Source organism: Venturia canescens, chromosome 8 (genome assembly GCF_019457755.1).
Source record: "Venturia canescens isolate UGA chromosome 8, ASM1945775v1, whole genome shotgun sequence".
Lineage (NCBI taxonomy): Eukaryota > Metazoa > Arthropoda > Insecta > Hymenoptera > Ichneumonidae > Venturia > Venturia canescens.
Genome location: NC_057428.1, coordinates 12571751 through 12588900, shown reverse-complemented (window position 1 = coordinate 12588900; position 17150 = coordinate 12571751). Strand labels below are relative to the sequence as shown.

General features: G+C 37.3%; 2 protein-coding genes across 3 annotated transcripts; both read left to right on the top strand.

The window, feature by feature from the left end:
* The first annotated feature begins 17 nt into the window (after positions 1-17).
* LOC122415077 (katanin-interacting protein-like) lies at positions 18-6727 on the top strand. The gene is made up of 16 exons (XM_043426906.1): positions 18-466; positions 558-695; positions 772-1262; positions 1380-1607; positions 1860-2014; positions 2873-3070; positions 3879-4016; positions 4090-4230; positions 4503-4644; positions 4720-4982; positions 5168-5357; positions 5442-5606; positions 5677-5816; positions 5891-5992; positions 6303-6421; positions 6499-6727. Exons 1-16 carry the CDS (start codon positions 378-380, stop codon positions 6626-6628), a joined length of 2829 nt encoding a protein of 942 aa, XP_043282841.1. The 5' UTR covers positions 18-377; the 3' UTR covers positions 6629-6727.
* An 825-nt stretch (positions 6728-7552) lies between these two features.
* Positions 7553-14494, top strand: LOC122415078 (aminopeptidase N-like). 2 transcript variants are annotated; one of them, XM_043426907.1, is made up of 11 exons: positions 7554-8156; positions 9840-10292; positions 11664-11847; positions 11947-12106; positions 12199-12280; positions 12421-12782; positions 12856-13139; positions 13240-13424; positions 13525-13839; positions 13924-14011; positions 14104-14493. In XM_043426907.1, the coding sequence occupies exons 1-11, from the start codon at positions 7645-7647 to the stop codon at positions 14263-14265; spliced, it is 2787 nt and encodes a 928-aa protein (XP_043282842.1). In that variant the 5' UTR covers positions 7554-7644; the 3' UTR covers positions 14266-14493. The 2 variants fall into 2 exon arrangements, with proteins under 2 accessions (XP_043282843.1, XP_043282842.1); XM_043426908.1 differs by lacking the exons at positions 9840-10292; positions 11664-11847 and having other exon boundaries at positions 7553-7983; positions 14104-14494.
* Positions 14495-17150: the final 2656 nt, after the last annotated feature.

The window sequence follows — 17150 nt, the reverse complement described above, 5'->3', positions numbered from 1 at the left end:
AAATACGAAGATAAGAAAGAGCATTGACCACGCGAAATACCAGTTTCCATGGCAACGACACAGAGCTCCAAACGTAAACACAAAACATTGAAAATGTCTGATGACAGTCGATGTCAGAGTCTCGTGATGCTCGGACGTGTGATCGTCCGATTAAAAAAATGACGCCGAGACAAAAAATACCGCACGCGGTACAGCGTTATTTATTTTTTGTTAATAAACTTCAAGATTTTTAATTCACCGACAAAGTTACCAGCTCAAAGTTCACAGCTTTATAACATCGAAAATACTCAACGCACTTGATCGATTTCAATGTGCATGAATTCAAACTCAACCAAATTCTCAAGTGTGCCAGAAATTCACTGTTTTTTCTCGTAAAAATGGACAAAAGTGCGATTGACGAAGGGGCTGTCTCGTTGTCGAATGGGTTGAGGAACAAATTGCCACCTTGGCTCGTAGAAATGTCCGAGTAAGTGTCAACATAACTTCCACCTGAATTTCTTTGAAAAAAAAAACACTTGTTCCTTCAATTTGAAGAAAAAATTTGCATTTTTTTAAAGAAATGTCCGGAAGTTGAATCGACGAGATGAATACAGTTCGCTGCCCGTTCAGACGTTCAATTTGAACGACAGTTTGTCAGAAAATTCGTACAATTCGTGTAGCGAAATCAGTAAAAAAGAGGAGGGAAGCGATAATTCGTAAGTTTATTTAGTTCATGAGTTCACCATTCAAAATATTTATCGTAAATGAACGATTTTTCTGTTGAAAACATAGATCAATCTTCAAACTTGGTAAATTGAAGGGCATCGACGACGATTTGGTATCAAAAACATTTGCCAAAAATCCTCCATCCTTGAACGATGAACGAGCAAACGTTTCGAATGAGTTCAGCCATGAAATACCAGAAATGAAAACAGAATTGCTCATAAGGGGCTGTGGACTCGAAGACCCAGGAAAAGGAGATCGTCGCCTCGGCCTCGGCCCAGTCGAGTACTATCCTCAATCGCGAATAAAATGGGACGAAAATAATACGAAAAGTAAGACAAAAACTCGCAGAATGAAATCGTCCGAATGGCGACCCTTCAAAATGATCGATTCCCGGGATATCTTGACCGACGAATCACGCTTGGAAAGAGAACGAAGGGAAAGAAGAGCCTCCCTGTGGGAAATGAAGTACGATCAAAGCAACGAAATATCTGTCGAACCGATTCGGAATAATTTCAATGGAAAAACATCAGAAAAACTCGAAGACGTTGTTCCCATAGGTAGGAAAATTCAGATTTAATTCAAAATATGAGACGAACAAGTGACTTTTCGCTCCATTTTTTCCAGTGATTAATAATCGTCCACTTTTGTAATAAAATTATTTCTGATCATTGCAGGTGTCGTCAGAAGAAAACTCGACTACTTGGCTGGAGTTGTACCTCGTGAAAAAATTCCAGGAGTCGATGACGAATTGAGAGAAGGTTTAGGAAATCTGATCCTCGAGGGATCACGGATAAATCCCATGGAAAAATCTCGTTCGAATAATAATAGGAATGGAAAAAGTGCCAACAAAACATTGACCCCTAGTAAGCAGCTGTATCACTACGAGCGCTATCCGCCAAAAGGTAGGCAAGTGTGATCCGAGTCAAATTCGATGTAACACCCTGTCACAAAATCCATTAAATAAAGATATTTTTTCAACGGAATATTTCCTTATCCATTTTGCAATATTTGAATAAATCTGCACTCGAATATCTGCGAATATTTTCCAATGTAGAATATTCAAGTGGTCGACCATGAAAAAAGGTAAAAAATGAAAAAAATGTGAATGATCGTAAAGAGGGGTAACGAAAACAACTGTTCTGGGGTCTTTTTAGATAGTGGTCATTACAAGGAATTTATTGTCCCTGAATTGCCGAGGGGCAGACAATTGACCCTTGATATTTTGAGCACTTGGGGCGACAAACATTTCGTTGGATTGAGTGGCATTGAAATTTTCTCTGCCACTGGCGAACCCACAATTGTCAGTGAAGTAAGTTTTTTTACGTTTTTCATAATTCCATTCTGTATTTAAAAATTCTTCAACAATTTGTTTTTTTGATTTATCATTGCTTTCAATAATCCCTTCAGTGGACCTGTTTTCATGGGCTTTAAAAAGTCAAAAAAATCGATTGTTTTCGGGAATGTTTTTGGATTGACGGAAATAACTCAGCATAGCGAACTTTTCGGTATGGTTTCAAGGATATTTCAAGAGTACAAAAACATTTGTACAAGGTTTATGCGCAAAGTCTGGTTGTCAAAGTTTTTCAGCTGCGTACAATGTGGAGATCGTAATTATTGCCTGCAACAAAAATTCTAATTTTTTTCCATTTTCATATATTTTCCTTCCATATGAACTTATAAAAACTTGGAAAAATTTCGAAACTCTACATTCTTAGCGAGTTTGAAAAAAACCCTACTAAAGAAATTCGCAATTTTTTAGGTTTTTATAGAGTCTCATGGAAGGAAAATATATGAAAATGGAAAAAAAAATTTGAATTTTTTGTTGCAGACAATAATTTCGTTCTCCACATTGTACGCAGCTGAGAAACTTTGACAACCGGACTTGTCACATAAACCATGTACAAATTAGTATTTCTTACTTTAAAAAAATGTTTTTGTACTTTTTAAATATCTTTGAAACTGTACCGAAAAGTTCACTAGGGTGAGTTATTTTACATTCTCGAAAACAATAGATTTTTTTTTACTTTTTAAAGCAGGACCCCCCCCCCCCCCCTTTTAATATGATAATAAACTGGTCATATTCTTTATGAATTTAGTCCAAATGGTTGGAAATAATATTTGAAGAAATCTTAACTCTCATCATACTCTTGAATTATTATTCCCTCAGATACACGCAGATTTCGAAAAATCAAAAGATATTTCGGAGTACATAAACGACGAGAGAAGAGTTGGAAACCTAATTAACGGTGTGAATCGTACGAGAGACGATTTAAATATGTGGCTCGTTCCGTTCACCGAGGGAAATCATCATTACGTTCACATGACCTTTCGCGATCTAGTCAACGTGGCTCTAATTAGAATATGGGTAAAGTATCGATTTTACAGGCTGATTAAAAAGTTTCATTATTTTACGGTTCAATGCACACGAGCGACGTACGCTTTTTATTGACCCGAATAGACTCAAGTGCTATCGTGTATTCAGGGCTCATGTAGAATATAAAAATTCGTGGAAATTCACGTTCACGTGTTAATGCTTCAATTGTCATTTCAATGCTCCATATTAAAACCGGTCCAAAGACTGAAAGCTTCGTGCACTTGAGCAAATTCGTGGAACGTTTTGATGCAATTGTTCTTTCGATTATAATTATTCGATTTCGTTTGTTTTTCCTCGACAAAACATTCATCAGTAGATCGATGGAAATACTATTTTTTTAATTTGTAAGTCGAACATATTCTGGAAACATAAAATCAAAAAAAACGTGAATCGAATTAAATTGAATTGATTTTTTTGGTGCAGTTATTCTTTCGTAAACAGTAGTAAAAATATTCAATTTCGTTTTTGTTTTTCGGAAAATTTTGATGAAAAATCATATTATTTTAAACAGATTGTCTAAAAAAAAATGTTGACTCAAAAGGTTCTTTTACTGGATTCAATCGATCAAGGGAGCTCGGTCACGAAAGCCTACGCCCCAGAATAAAATTATTTTTCGATCCCCCTCAAACCAAATGAACTTTTTGCTTACAACAATACTTTCTAATAAACGTGAATGATGTGGTTTCTTGGGTTATTTTCGCCTCCTCAAAATTATTCTTTTTGCACACTTTTGGTGAAAAATACTGCTTTTTTGGTAAACCAACATTTGACGAATCGTTTGGATTTCATATTGTTTTAGAATTACAATAAATCGAGGATTCATTCTTACCAAGGTGCCAAGCATGTCTTGCTCATACTCGACGACGTTTTGATATTTGACGGGGAGATAGCTCGAGCCTCTGGTGATATAATTGGCAGCATCGATACATTTGGTGACGTGAGTGCAGAATTTTAGCCATTCGTTTTTTTGTAATCAAGAAAAACAGTGAAAAAAGGGGTTTTTATTGCAGACCATACTGTTTACGACCGACGAACAGATTCTCGAATCGATATCCGAAAACGATGAATCTTTTTTGTCGACGGATGAGAAATTTGGAAGTTCGACGGAAAGAGAAATCGAAAGACCCATCACAGGAGCTACGGATATCAGTGTGAGTGTTTCTTCACGCAAATTCAATTTTTTGAACAAAAGTTAACGATTGAAAGAAAATAAAAAGATTTTTCTCTTCAGAGCCTGCAACACTGAATAAATTACATTTTAGAAGATTAAAATGCACAAGAAATTGATGGTTTTTTGGTGCAGAATGTAAAGAACCCCTTAAAAGATTTCGTTTCAATCGAATCACGTCCTTAAATCTATCGTCGTACTCTCTGCTTTTTTTTTCTTGCAAAATATTCTCACAATCGTATTTTTTCTCGACAGAACCGATTTGCGGATGACGACAATCCTACCTCGGATGATAAGCTGAGCGAAACGAGCGCGAGTGAAAAAAATACAATGTCGATTGCCTGTAAGGAGATAAAACTCGTATTTTTATCGAACTGGGGAAATAACGGCATGATCGGTGAGCGTGAATAAAATGGCAATGAATTGTCGTAGGCGATAAGGCTATTTACTTAATTATTGATTGATCGAAAAGGTCTCAATGGCATTGAAATTATCAACGACGAATACGTTCCTGTGAGCTTGTCTCGAGCTCATTTGGAGTGCAATCAAAGCAATGATAATATAATGCGACTCGTGGACGGAAACTACTTGACCACGGATCATAATTACATGTGGTCGATCAATTATGGAATGGATAGAAAAGTTCAATTGACAATCAGCTTCAACGTCGAGACTTATCTTACCGGGATAAGATTTTGGAACTACAATAGTTCCATGGATCTGTCATTTTGTGGGGTGAAATATGAAAATTATTCATTTTATTTTCCGATTACGAATTTCGAGGGTTTTTATACTTTTTTTTCCCATGTTTGATCATCAATTGATTGGTGTTTCATTTTCTTACAATCCACTCCATTTAATATTCGATTTTTACATGATTTTTTGTGGACTATTGTGAAAACAGTTTTTTGAATTTCCAGGTGAAGCAAGTGCTCGTTGAATTGGATGGCAAACCCCTGTTCGACAAGGATTTCGGAGGCTTTACACTGAGGAGAGCTCCAGGCCACTGTCAATACGATTTTTCTCAGGAAATTAGCTTCATCAATAGGCCCGCAGAGTATTCTTCAGGTGCAGCTGTTTCGAGTCCTCGAGAAAATAAATTATTTGCTGGTCAGTTGACAAAATGTTTGGGCACGAAATTTTAACGGTACGACTAAAGTGACTGTGTTTTCAAAGGGCCTGTTATTTTTACAGAAGATGCAGATTCAACGAACATCGATTACGAAGCTCCTGCAATGCCTCAGGGTTTTGTATATCAAATAATAATATTCTCGACGTGGGGAGATCCTTATTACGTGGGTCTTAACGGTATTGAAATTTTCGATTCGGATGGGAAACAAATTGAGTTGACGAAAGACAGTGAGTCCATTTGAGCTTCCATTGAAACCGTCACGAATGCCAAGTTACTCAATCAGCATCATTTACACAGACATAGCAGCTCATCCTGAAAGTGTAAACGTGATCGAAGGGATAGAGAACGATATTCGTACACCAGAAAAACTTATCGATGGCATAAACAATTGCGACGACGGACAGCATGCTTGGCTCGCCCCAATTTTACCTGGAGAAGTAAGTAATCTCTGGACCCGAATCTATGATCATTAGTGATCGTAAAATTCATCGAATTTTTTCTATTTCTCTAGACGAACCGAATTTACTTGATTTTTGATACTCCTGTGAGGGTGTCGGCGATAAAATTATGGAATTACATGAAAACGGGGCAGAGGAGAGTGAAAGAATTTGGTGTAAGTTGAATTAATTTAATGAACAGCAGATTCAATTTTCGTTTTTCATTAAAAAAAAAATTAACTCGATCATACTTTTAATTGCAATAAACAATCCTCCCAATGTTCTGATTATTTTGAGCGTTTGCACGCGGGGAAGTTTATAGATCCATAAAAAATATTCAGAAACCTAAAATTATCAGATTTTCTAAAAATTATGGGCTATTTTCGGCTCAAGGAATTTGCCCGCTTTACAAATATTCGTGGTTGTTGTAAACTGTTGAAAAACACTGTACAGATGAGCAGCAAATGAAAGAGTCTTTTTCTCTAGATTTTGGTGGACGATCTTCTGGTGTACAACGGAATTCTCGACGTGAATTGTCCTCATGGCATCGTTTACTTCAACAACGAAAATAACAATACGCATAAACAAGAATGTGGATCACAGTGGTGAGTAATTAAAATTTTCAATATCCATGTGCCATCGAAAAAACTTAATAACTTCCATCGTTGAACGAATTTTTTAGCTCGAATCAGGACATTCGGTTATTGAATATGGAACGGAGCGCAACATCAGCCGGCGACTTTACTCCTGATCCGTATTTACGCCCCCACACTTCTCTGCCACGTCAATCGAATTATCATCGTTCTGCATGAGACATCAGGGCTCATAGCTTTTAATTTCTTATCGGTTTAGCGTCTGTGTCGTAAAGAATTTTTTATTGTGTACAATAAAAGTGGAAAAATGAAGAAAAACGAGTGAGTCGTGTCGATCAGTTTCATTTTCGGTAATTTATCATTTGATTGAAATTGTTACAAAGCGTGTGGATCAACCTACGCGGGACGGTGGCTGATTCATTTTCGTTTCACTGTGGAAAAATGTCCTTTTTGAAAATTCGAGGTGTGAGAAACGGGAACACAAAAAATTAATGACCAAACAAAATTTCATGATTTTTATTGTGGGCTTAGTCAGAGGACGATCATTTTCATGACTTCCTGAACTTTTCCACGCGCTTTATGTTTCATTTCAACTTCTTTTTCAATGATGACAAAATCAATAATTTGAATAAAGCAACTACAAAATACACGCGCGGTGTTGCACGTGCCAGTAACATAATTCGTGTGACATTGACGAATTAGTAGTAACTTGGTTACTAATCGACTTTCGTCGATGCATGATCCTTGATATTGGTCCAGCAACGGGACGAGTACGTGACGATTGTCAATTCCGTCGTCCGCGCTGTCGTAATCAGTCGCATTGTTCGGACAAGTTATTGCAAAGCAACATAATTCTCTATTGGCGTTCCCCATTGTTTTTGATCCCTCGTATTCTTCCTTTTTCTAAATGATTTTATGGATTGTTCTCCAGCGAGGCGTGACATGAATTTTACCAAGGAAATGTCATTGGAAAATAACGTCTCGAGGAAACGCTGCAACGCTTATGTACTGAGAAAACAATCGGCGATTTGTATAGTTGAAATTGTATGTCACTAAACAATATGAAAACAGACAAAAGACTCGTGATACGATAATTCGTTCAAAGGCTCGGAACATATTAAAAATCTTGTTATCCAAGCCCATCACGATTTATAAATTCACTTTCGCGACTGCAACGTTCACTGTACATCCGAGTTTCGTTTTTCACTGATTCGTTGATTTGAAAACCCGGAAGAATGTCGCTCCAGCGGTACGTTTCGTCGTGTATTTTACTGATCGTTTCAACGAGTGCGATTCCTCTTGTCAAGGATACCATTATTGGATCGCTCAACAAGCGGTTTCGTCGAGAAGATGGATCGTCGATGGCCTACCGTCTCTCCGAAGCCGTTATTCCCACCAAGTATACCATTCGGCTCGAGCTTGACATGGCTTCGGGCAATTTTAAATTCAACGGTGAAACCGATATTGAGATACAAGTGCGACAGCAGACGTCAACGATCATTCTACACGCTAAGAAGCTCATCTTCGAGTCCAAATACACGAAACTACTCCGCGCGGACGGTTCTCGTGTGAAGGTGAGAATAAGCTCTTACTACGACAGGGGCTTGGAAATTTACAAATTAATCCTGAACGGAGGCTATCTCCCGATCGGCAGTTATTTGTTGAAACTGAAATATACCGGATCTATAAATAACGAGAAGAAAGGACTGTACCGAAGTTCGTACACGAACTCTCGAGGTGAAAAAGTGTAAGTAGCCATGACAATTTATTTTGCTTCCTCATCGAGGAAGCTTTGTGCTTTGTGAAATTTTTTTTTTTCCGGTTTTCAGTGTCAGTGTGCTCAAAATTTTCCAAAACTTCGAAAAATCATATCTGGAAAAAATGTCCGGATGTGTGCATGTTATGGCACTGCAAAATTCAAACGCTTGTAACTCGAAAACGATTTGAAATACAGGGCTACCGTTTTGCACAGATGTTAAACTATACAAGCTTTTCATTATCTGATAATTTTGTCAGAATTTGAAAAAAAATACGAATCTGACGGGGTTTTGAAATTTTCATAAAAATCGTGTCGACGCTCTAACTTTCGAAAATTTAGAGATTTATTAATAATTTTTTTTTTATAAATAGACTATCGTAATAGGACGGTTGGTAATGAATTTGGGGAATATCGGTTGAGCGGTTTAAATTTTATGACATTTTGAATTTTACGAAAATATGAGTTTTTTAAAAAATCGTCTAACTGCTTTAATTTTTGGAAAATTTGTAAGATATTGTGCTTTCTAAGTCTGTACTTTCTCTATACTTTCCAGCAAAGTTCTCGGAATTATTTATTTTCAGTGTAAATAGAAAAACGATGGAAATTGAAAGTTGCAAACTGTTTTTTCTGATGGCTCGTCATTCAGTTTTTTTTATGGATTTAAACAAAGAGATAAATTAAAATTTGTAAAAGAAGGTAGAGAAAACACATTATTTCCTTGTATACAAAAAAATGCTGCAAATTGAAATTTGCAAATTGCTTCCTCAAGATGGTCAAGATGCACGATGCTCAAAGCTTACTCTATGAGGAAGCCAAAATGATAAATATAGCCCCTCATAGAGGAAGCTTTGAGCATCGTGCATCTTGACCATCTTGAGGAAGCAATTTGCAAATTTCAATTTGTAGCATTTTTTTGAAATATTGCTCTCGATCGAGACGAGTTACTTGACACGACGATCGGTATCTTCATTCTAATTCTATAATCTTAACTAATATTATAAATGCGAAAGTGTGTTTGTTTGTTTGTCTGCTTGTCCTTCCCCACGCCCTAACCAAGCAACCAATCTACTTGATTTTTGGCATGGGGTTAGTTGAAAAGACGGAGAGTAACATAGGCTACTTTTGGTCCTGGAAAAAAAATCAAATTTCCACGGGAGATTTACAGGAATATTCGTAAAATTGTCATTTCTTCACGTCCTATCAAACGAACCAAACGACTTGATTTTTTGTATTGAAATAGTTTAAAAGACGGAGAGTGACATTGGCGACATTTGGTCATGGAATAACGTCAAGTTCCTAACGGAGATTTACGGGAATATTTGTATTTTTACGGTGAAAAATAATTCTCCTTCCTTTATTACTCCTGGCAAAGTTTTTCAAATTAACATGCGCGAGCGAGATAAAAGCAAGTTCTCATGTACACAGTACATGGTTTGTTTTTTCGAGTCACTCATAAAAAATAGTCACGTTCGTATTATCTTATTCGGCTGTTGACGAAGCGGAAACAAAAAGCCTTTTTGCTTGGAACTTGAGTTATAATATAAACTCAAAGATTCACAAGAGACTCACACTGAAAGTGCCCACTGAACGTATTTATAATCGAGCAATTTGTTTACAAATTCGAAAAGTTCGTTTGCGAGAGAAAGATTGTAAGAAAACTCAACCTTTCAGATGGTTTGCGCTAACCCAATTCGAACCTACTTACGCAAGGTGGGCGTTTCCTTGCTTCGATGAACCCTCGTTCAAAGCAACATTCAAAATCATCATTAAGCACTCGTCGAAACACACGGCAGTTTCGAACATGCCAGCTATGAGCACAAAGATTCCCTACGATCAATCGATATGTATTACTGAATTTGGAGAAACACAGAAAATGTCGACATATCTCGTAGCTTTTGTAGTTTCAGACTTCAAGCTTCTCACCAATGATGACGGATCATTTAGAGTTTTTGCTAACGCGAATAAAATTCATCTCGGGAGATTCGCTCAGAGCACAGGCCCTGCGCTACTCGGGGAGTTGGAAGATTACACGAAAATCGATTATAAATTACCAAAAATTGATAATTTTGCGATACCGTCGTTCTCCAACTATGGCATGGAGAACTGGGGCCTCGTTACATTCAGGTAAACATAACAGCGAAACAATTTTTTTATCATAGGAAGCGCCTAAATCCCACTGGGCCTTTCATTTTTTTTCATCCGACAAATCCCCTACAAATGGCGGCCACTTCAACTTCATGAGTAAGGAGAAATCGATCAATCTCGAGTAAAGATACACGGCCCGTCTGACCCACTTTTAGAGGGTTTTCTTATTTCATCTGGTTTGTCAAAACACTCAGAATTAACGATACAATTTATATAATGAACGAATAAAAAAAATCGATACAAGATCGGTTGGAGGTGTTTTGACTCAATAATCGTTTACACAAGCCTTGTGCAAAGCAATATGAATACTATTGGTTAGTATCGCCATTTTAACACAATTTTCAGATACTTCGAGTAGTAGGCTCATAAGTGAAAGAAGTCTCAGTATAGACTTGAGAGCATGACTTGACCAAACTACTTGAGTATTGAAAGAATTAGTCCAGTAGCGAGACAACCTCCGCATAGGCTTTGGACGAAAGAAACTCACTCGACTAAGAAAGTTCAGAAATGTATGACGAGTGAAAGAAGTTGTCAATAAAGACTCGTCTCGTCGTATGCTCACGGTGCCAGAAATAATCAATCATTTCGATAGTTAGATACAGATATTTTAGTATATTCACAAAGTTACCTTGATTAGTCGAGCAGAATTAGATAATTTTCATATTCTGACGATATTTTACTGAGATTGGCAACCTTTGAAATCAATTATGAATCCAAGAAATTAGGAACAAGAATTTTGTTTTTTTTTTTCGTTTCATGACCATTGAGGAGTTTCGGTAGAGAAGTATAAATATTAAGAAATTGATCAAATTTGGTGATAATGTTCTTCAATATCAAGTTCGAAAACACAAATTTTTAAAAAATTTTCTTCTACTTACGCATTAAAGCAGATTTCTTATGCCCGGAATGTATACCTATGTATAGGGAAACGCTATGCTTATACACGTGAACTTTAGTGATCAAAATCTTAAAAAATTTGTATTGTCAAATTTGGCACTAAAGAATATGTTCACCAAATTTTATAAAATTCTGAACTTATTGAAATTTTTTATGTTTTTAGCATGGTTTAGCATGGCAGCATTGTATCGCCTGTACCGAAACTCCTCAATACAGAAAGCTCTTCTTCCGAGTTTAACAAAACAGACTCAAAATCAACAAGAAGAGAAAACTTACTAAAACAAAATTAATATCCATTTTTTTTTGTTTTTTTTTTTGCATATTATCAATCTAAAAATTTGGTAACCACATTCACTTTCTTCAAACACTCACTCTGTTTAAATTTTGATTTTTAATTTGGAAAATTTGGTCCAAACTGCCAATCTTATTTTTTCTTTCGTTTGCCATTAAAAGGGAGGAAGTATTATTGTATGACGAAAAACACACGACCACGCAGAGCAAGCAAGAGATCGTAAGACTTATGTCACACGAATACGCGCACCAATGGTTCGGAAACCTTGTCACCCCATCGTGGTGGTCCTACATTTGGCTTAACGAAGGTTTCGCACGGTACTTCGAATGGTGGATCACTGATCGAGTATTGAATGAAATTTTTGACAAGAGAACGAGTTATCTCCTGAAATGCTCTCCCCGTTTCGATCTTGATAGGATCATTCGTTATTTTTTTAATTCTTAGGTTGAGTCCTCGTGGCGTATGATGGAGCAATTTGTGACAGAAGAACTTCAGAAAGAAGCTTTCGTTGCTGACGATAAAGAGTCTCAGCATGCAATGGATTTTACGGCTAATAAAGTACTCGAGCCTCGAAAGGTTTTCGACGAAATAACATACGATAAATGTAAATATTCTGACAATAGATTCAACGTCGTCGGCTCGCTGCGCGACTGTGCTTTTCCAATGACCAAATTTTTTACTTTTCACTTACCTCAGCTGCCTGTGTTATTCGCATGTTTTCTCACGTACTCACACCAACCGTATTCCAAAGTGGATTGCAGAACTACTTAATGCACAAGTACGTTGATTATTTTTTTGATAGATGTCACCGCGAGGAGACATAAAATTATAATTCTAATTCTATTCTAATATAATAAATTGTAATTCTAATCCTAATTCTTCAATTCGCTCCTTCTAATTAAACTTTTGATTTTTAAGGAGCTATGATACGGTGACGTCTGCTGACCTGATAAGAGAATTAGTAACCGTTGCTGGGAAAGACATCGAGTTCCTGGATAAGGCTTTGCTTTCTTGGATCACACGGCCAGGCTACCCAGTCGTCACGGTCATGCGAAATCATTCGGCTGGCACCGCCGCAATATCTCAGAAACGATTTTTAACAAATCCTTTGGCAGTTCGAACGGGCAAGTGGTTTGTCCCAATCAACGTCGTTTCCGAAGAGGAACCGAATCGTTTTTCGGACACTAAACCAACTCATTGGCTCCTCGACGATGCTCAATCGCTGAGACTCTCCGGATTGAAAAACGACAAGTGGATCATCCTGAACAGTCAGCAAACTGGTTAGTGTGTTGCAAATCACGAATGATACACGGCCTGCGAGAGACTGTAATAGAAAAATGTGCTTACAATTAGGTTATTATCGTGTTAACTATGATGCTGAAAACTGGAAGTTGATCATCGACTACCTGCAGAATCCCAACAGCATGAAGAATATTCACGTGTTGAATCGAGCTCAGCTGTTGGATGATTCCTTCCATCTCGCTGCGGCTGTCGAACTTCCCAATTATTCAGTTTTCTTCAACATGACGAAGTACCTCCAGCACGAAGAGGACTTAATTCCATGGTGTGCTGCCCATCGTGCCTTGGCCTTCCTTAACAAAGTTCTGGCGAACTCCAAATGTTATGATCTCTTCAAGGTAAATGTCTCCGGATGACTTCAAGAGGATTTCAAAGATTCTTTCGGTAATTACTTACGGCTGTTGAAAATGAAAATTCAATTTGTCTCATCCTTGCTAGCTTTACGTTCAACGACTGACGGCAAACCTCGAAGAAAAATTGGGCTACACCGAAAACGCCAATGAAGATTACGACGCGAAGATGAGCAGATTGAACTTGGTCCGATTGGCGTGTGCAGTAGGTTCTGCCAAGTGTTTGGCTGCCACTCACAAAATGCTTCTCGAGCACGTAGGCGGTATCAAAAAGTCAGTGATCCCAGAATATTCGAAATATGAAATATTCTCAGTGTCTCATCTTCGTACCGTCTTTTCAATTTTTCCTCCTCATTGTTTGATCCTTCCAAAGGATCTCGGTTGATCTACAATCGGTGGTGCTCTGCGCCGGAATGCGATCAGCGAGCAGACAGCAGTGGGAAATGGTTTACAATTACACTACCAAGTTACCCGAGGACACGGACGAGCATTCAATATCCTTTGCCGCGCTCGGCTGTCATTCGGATCCAGTTGTTCTCGAGATGTATCTAGAGAAAGCTTTGATCACAGCATCCGACAGTATCAGAAATTACGTTGCGAAAGCCTTGTACAACGGTGACATGCCTGGCGTCGATATCGACGTATTTTTCGACTTCATGGAAGACCATTTAGAGACAATTTACAAACGGTAAGTCAAGTTTCGCGTTCTTTCGAACCCAAACACGATCCTCGATAATTCTGGGTATCCTGACGCCTGAAAATCTTTTTTTAGTTCCTTTTTGGAGAACGGTACGAACCTGATTTTCATTCACTCTATAGAGATTGCAAGCAGGATGACGACACGCGAACAGATCAAACGGGTTTGTCATTCAGTACATTGTCACGAGCGATATTTTTTTTTGGAAAATACCATTTTATTCTTTGCTTACATTCAACGCTTCTGTTTTGACAGCTGCAACATTTGATCGCCGAGTTGCGCAGGCACTATCATCTATTGGCAGTCTACGTACATGACCATGCCGAAGCTAAAGCCGACGGTAACGTCAGGTGGGTGGAAAACCATGAGACGGACGTAACTACGTTCTTGGCTGCGCAACATTTGATCACAGAATAAAACTGGCGGAGAACATTGTAGATACGCGTATATTATAAGTATTGGTTTGAAAGTGTTTTTTTATTTCAATTTTCGATTTGCAATTTCAATAAGTTATTTTGCTTTTGCGAGTAATCTACTTTTAGTTATTATCGGGTTTAATATTTCCATGATCGAAATAATTATTACCATTTTTTAAATTACATTAGGATTAGTACCACGGAAATGAATAATTAACAATGTTACGTGTTGAACATTTAAAAAATAATAAATAATTCATAGTTTCAAACATTTTTTGTGGGAGACATTTTTTAAAATGATTTATTTTCATGACACAGTCGTTGCGATTTATACATTTACCAATAGAAACGTTCTGATAGAGTTGATATACGGTAGTTGTGCAACCGAAATTAAATTTATCTTTCAAAACGTAGAAATGTTACGGGGCTTGAATTTTTGGGTATAAATGAGTTTTGGTACAGACGTTTCTGATGGAATCTTGATGGCCAGCAAGTAGCCATCAGACGTTCAAGTATCGCGATCGGTAAAGACGTTTTTCCATGGTCATTAATGAAACCGTGTCCTTTTGTCCGACCTGGTCCAACCCTAAGATCGATTCGCCGACTGTGAGACTGACACTGAGAAAAGAAACTCCGTCAACAGTTTTGTGGTCGGTGATAAAGTAGATGCACGGTTTTCCTACCGACTCGTTTGATAAGTTGAGAAAAAGGAGAGTTTCCCACAATTCTGTGATTAAGCGAGACTTTCCCAATTCTCGACCTATCAAGAAGGTCAGCCCATGAAATTGTGTGTCTGCTTTTGGTTGTGATAGATCACACCCTTAGCACACGAGGGAGGAACGAAGAAATAGAGGAGAAAAAGAAACGACGAATATATAAAGCTCACTTGGGATTTTAGGGGTTCGTGCAATGGCAAAGGAAAGTATTCGTGGTGTTGTACAGAATCTCTTTTATTGCTACAATAAATCAATTCTTCGTACATATCGTAAAAAAGTACTTTATATAGACTCGTAATCGTGTGTGTTTGTAGCTTCACTTCGTGTCACAATACGTGGAAAATTGATTTACAGGCTTCGCACAAAAGTAGTGCTTTTCGTACTCATCGTACGAGACATTCGATCCAAGTCCCTATGCCGATGTAACCAAATTAATATTTCTTGGCCTCTTAATATTCGAGGCACAGGAGATCGAAGTTTCTCTTGCTTCTTTCATTCTTTATTTTACTTTAAAACCCGCATGTCTCGAGCGCTCATTATTATTTATGGCGTTGGTAATTAAGCTTTTCTTTGTTTTTCCATCCGTTTTCAATGGTTCTTACAGCTCCATTTGTTTCGTTCGAAAAAATGGTCTGATTCGAGAATCAAAGGGAGATCGATGAAGTTTTCAAGTTGGTAAGATTGCGATCGCTGAGCAAAGGCTTTGGTTGCACTCTTGTTCGATCGATTCGAAGACGACGCTGTGACGATCCTATAAAAAGACTCGAGATATATTTTTTCTCCACTTTGGAGGATTATTAGATGAGATTGAGACGAACAAAAGAAAGAAATAATTAAAGAAAAGGTTGAGAGTGAAAAGAACGTTAAGGTAGATAAAAAATTCGCTATATTTTTACTCCCCAATTAAGGATATAATTACTTTAAATTAATGTCAGAGTTATCAATTCGAAATTTTAAATACATTTTTTCAACTTATCTTTTGGCGAATGAAAAACAAGAAAAATACTATAGTTTTTTATGTAAAAATCGCTTTAGAAAGGGCAATGAGTAAACACCAAGGGAAATGGATCAAGAAAAAAGTGTTGATAAAAAGACAGAAGGCCATGACAAGAACGGCCTGAGCCAAGAAGAAACAAAATTCTGAAACAAGCAAATGTGAGGTTACGAGTGCTCATTACCAATTTATTTCCTTTCAAAGACAATCGTTTCAAATTTTATTCCAAACTTTCATTATACACTTCATTGTTGATGTATACTTTTTCATAAACTCCGTAAGAAGCGTTCATTCGTTATGTGGAAAAATAAACGATTTTTTACGCATAGTCCCTGAAACCCTGTCTATTTTTCTTCATCTTTAAAGACGTTTATCTAAAAGACCAATGAGACGAACCCTTCAAATTTGATATGCGTGTCAGCCAACTACTCATCGAAGCTCTGTGTAAATTTCAGGAGTTTCTTAAGAAAAGCGTTTCGTGCATGAACTACCTTAAGAGTTTCCTTCGATGATGTTTCATCACAGATCTGTCGGAGAACTCATTCGTAGTTTTTCGTTTTATGCGTTACGCTATCATTTGCTCGATGGTCACATTTATATCTTTCTATACAAAAATCGTTGCTGGAAAATCGAATTTAAGGGAAGGTTGCATATAGATGTATATAAAAGTGAGTATCCACGAGAGAAATAAAAATTGACAAGCGTAAAAAGTGCTCCTTCGAGGAGGCGAGGAGGGACGAATAAGAAAGTATCCGCAGCGAGTACAGTTATATACGTGAGATAGCACTACACGAGAAAAAGATATCGACGTTTTACTTGCGTGTGTATATAAAAATAGATATACACATTAGGAGGCTTGCATAAAAGTAAGAGCAAGATCGGATATTCACGAGAGAAAGAATCGACGTTGTGAAGTGGTAGCGAAGCAAGTTAAATAAAATGGAATCTGGAATTTTTAATCCGCGGTTTTGTTCGTCCCAACGTTTCCTCTTTTCCGCGTATTTTTCCAGAATATTCACGGTGAATTTTTATTTTTTCAAATCTTATTTCAATCACGGGAAAAAAGAAACGAAATAAATTGATGCATAACGAGTGAGGAAACACTGCGGTGAAAAATTTATGATTTTTATCAAGTTTCCAACGCTTTCCACGTCGTTCAATTTTTTTATTAATTTT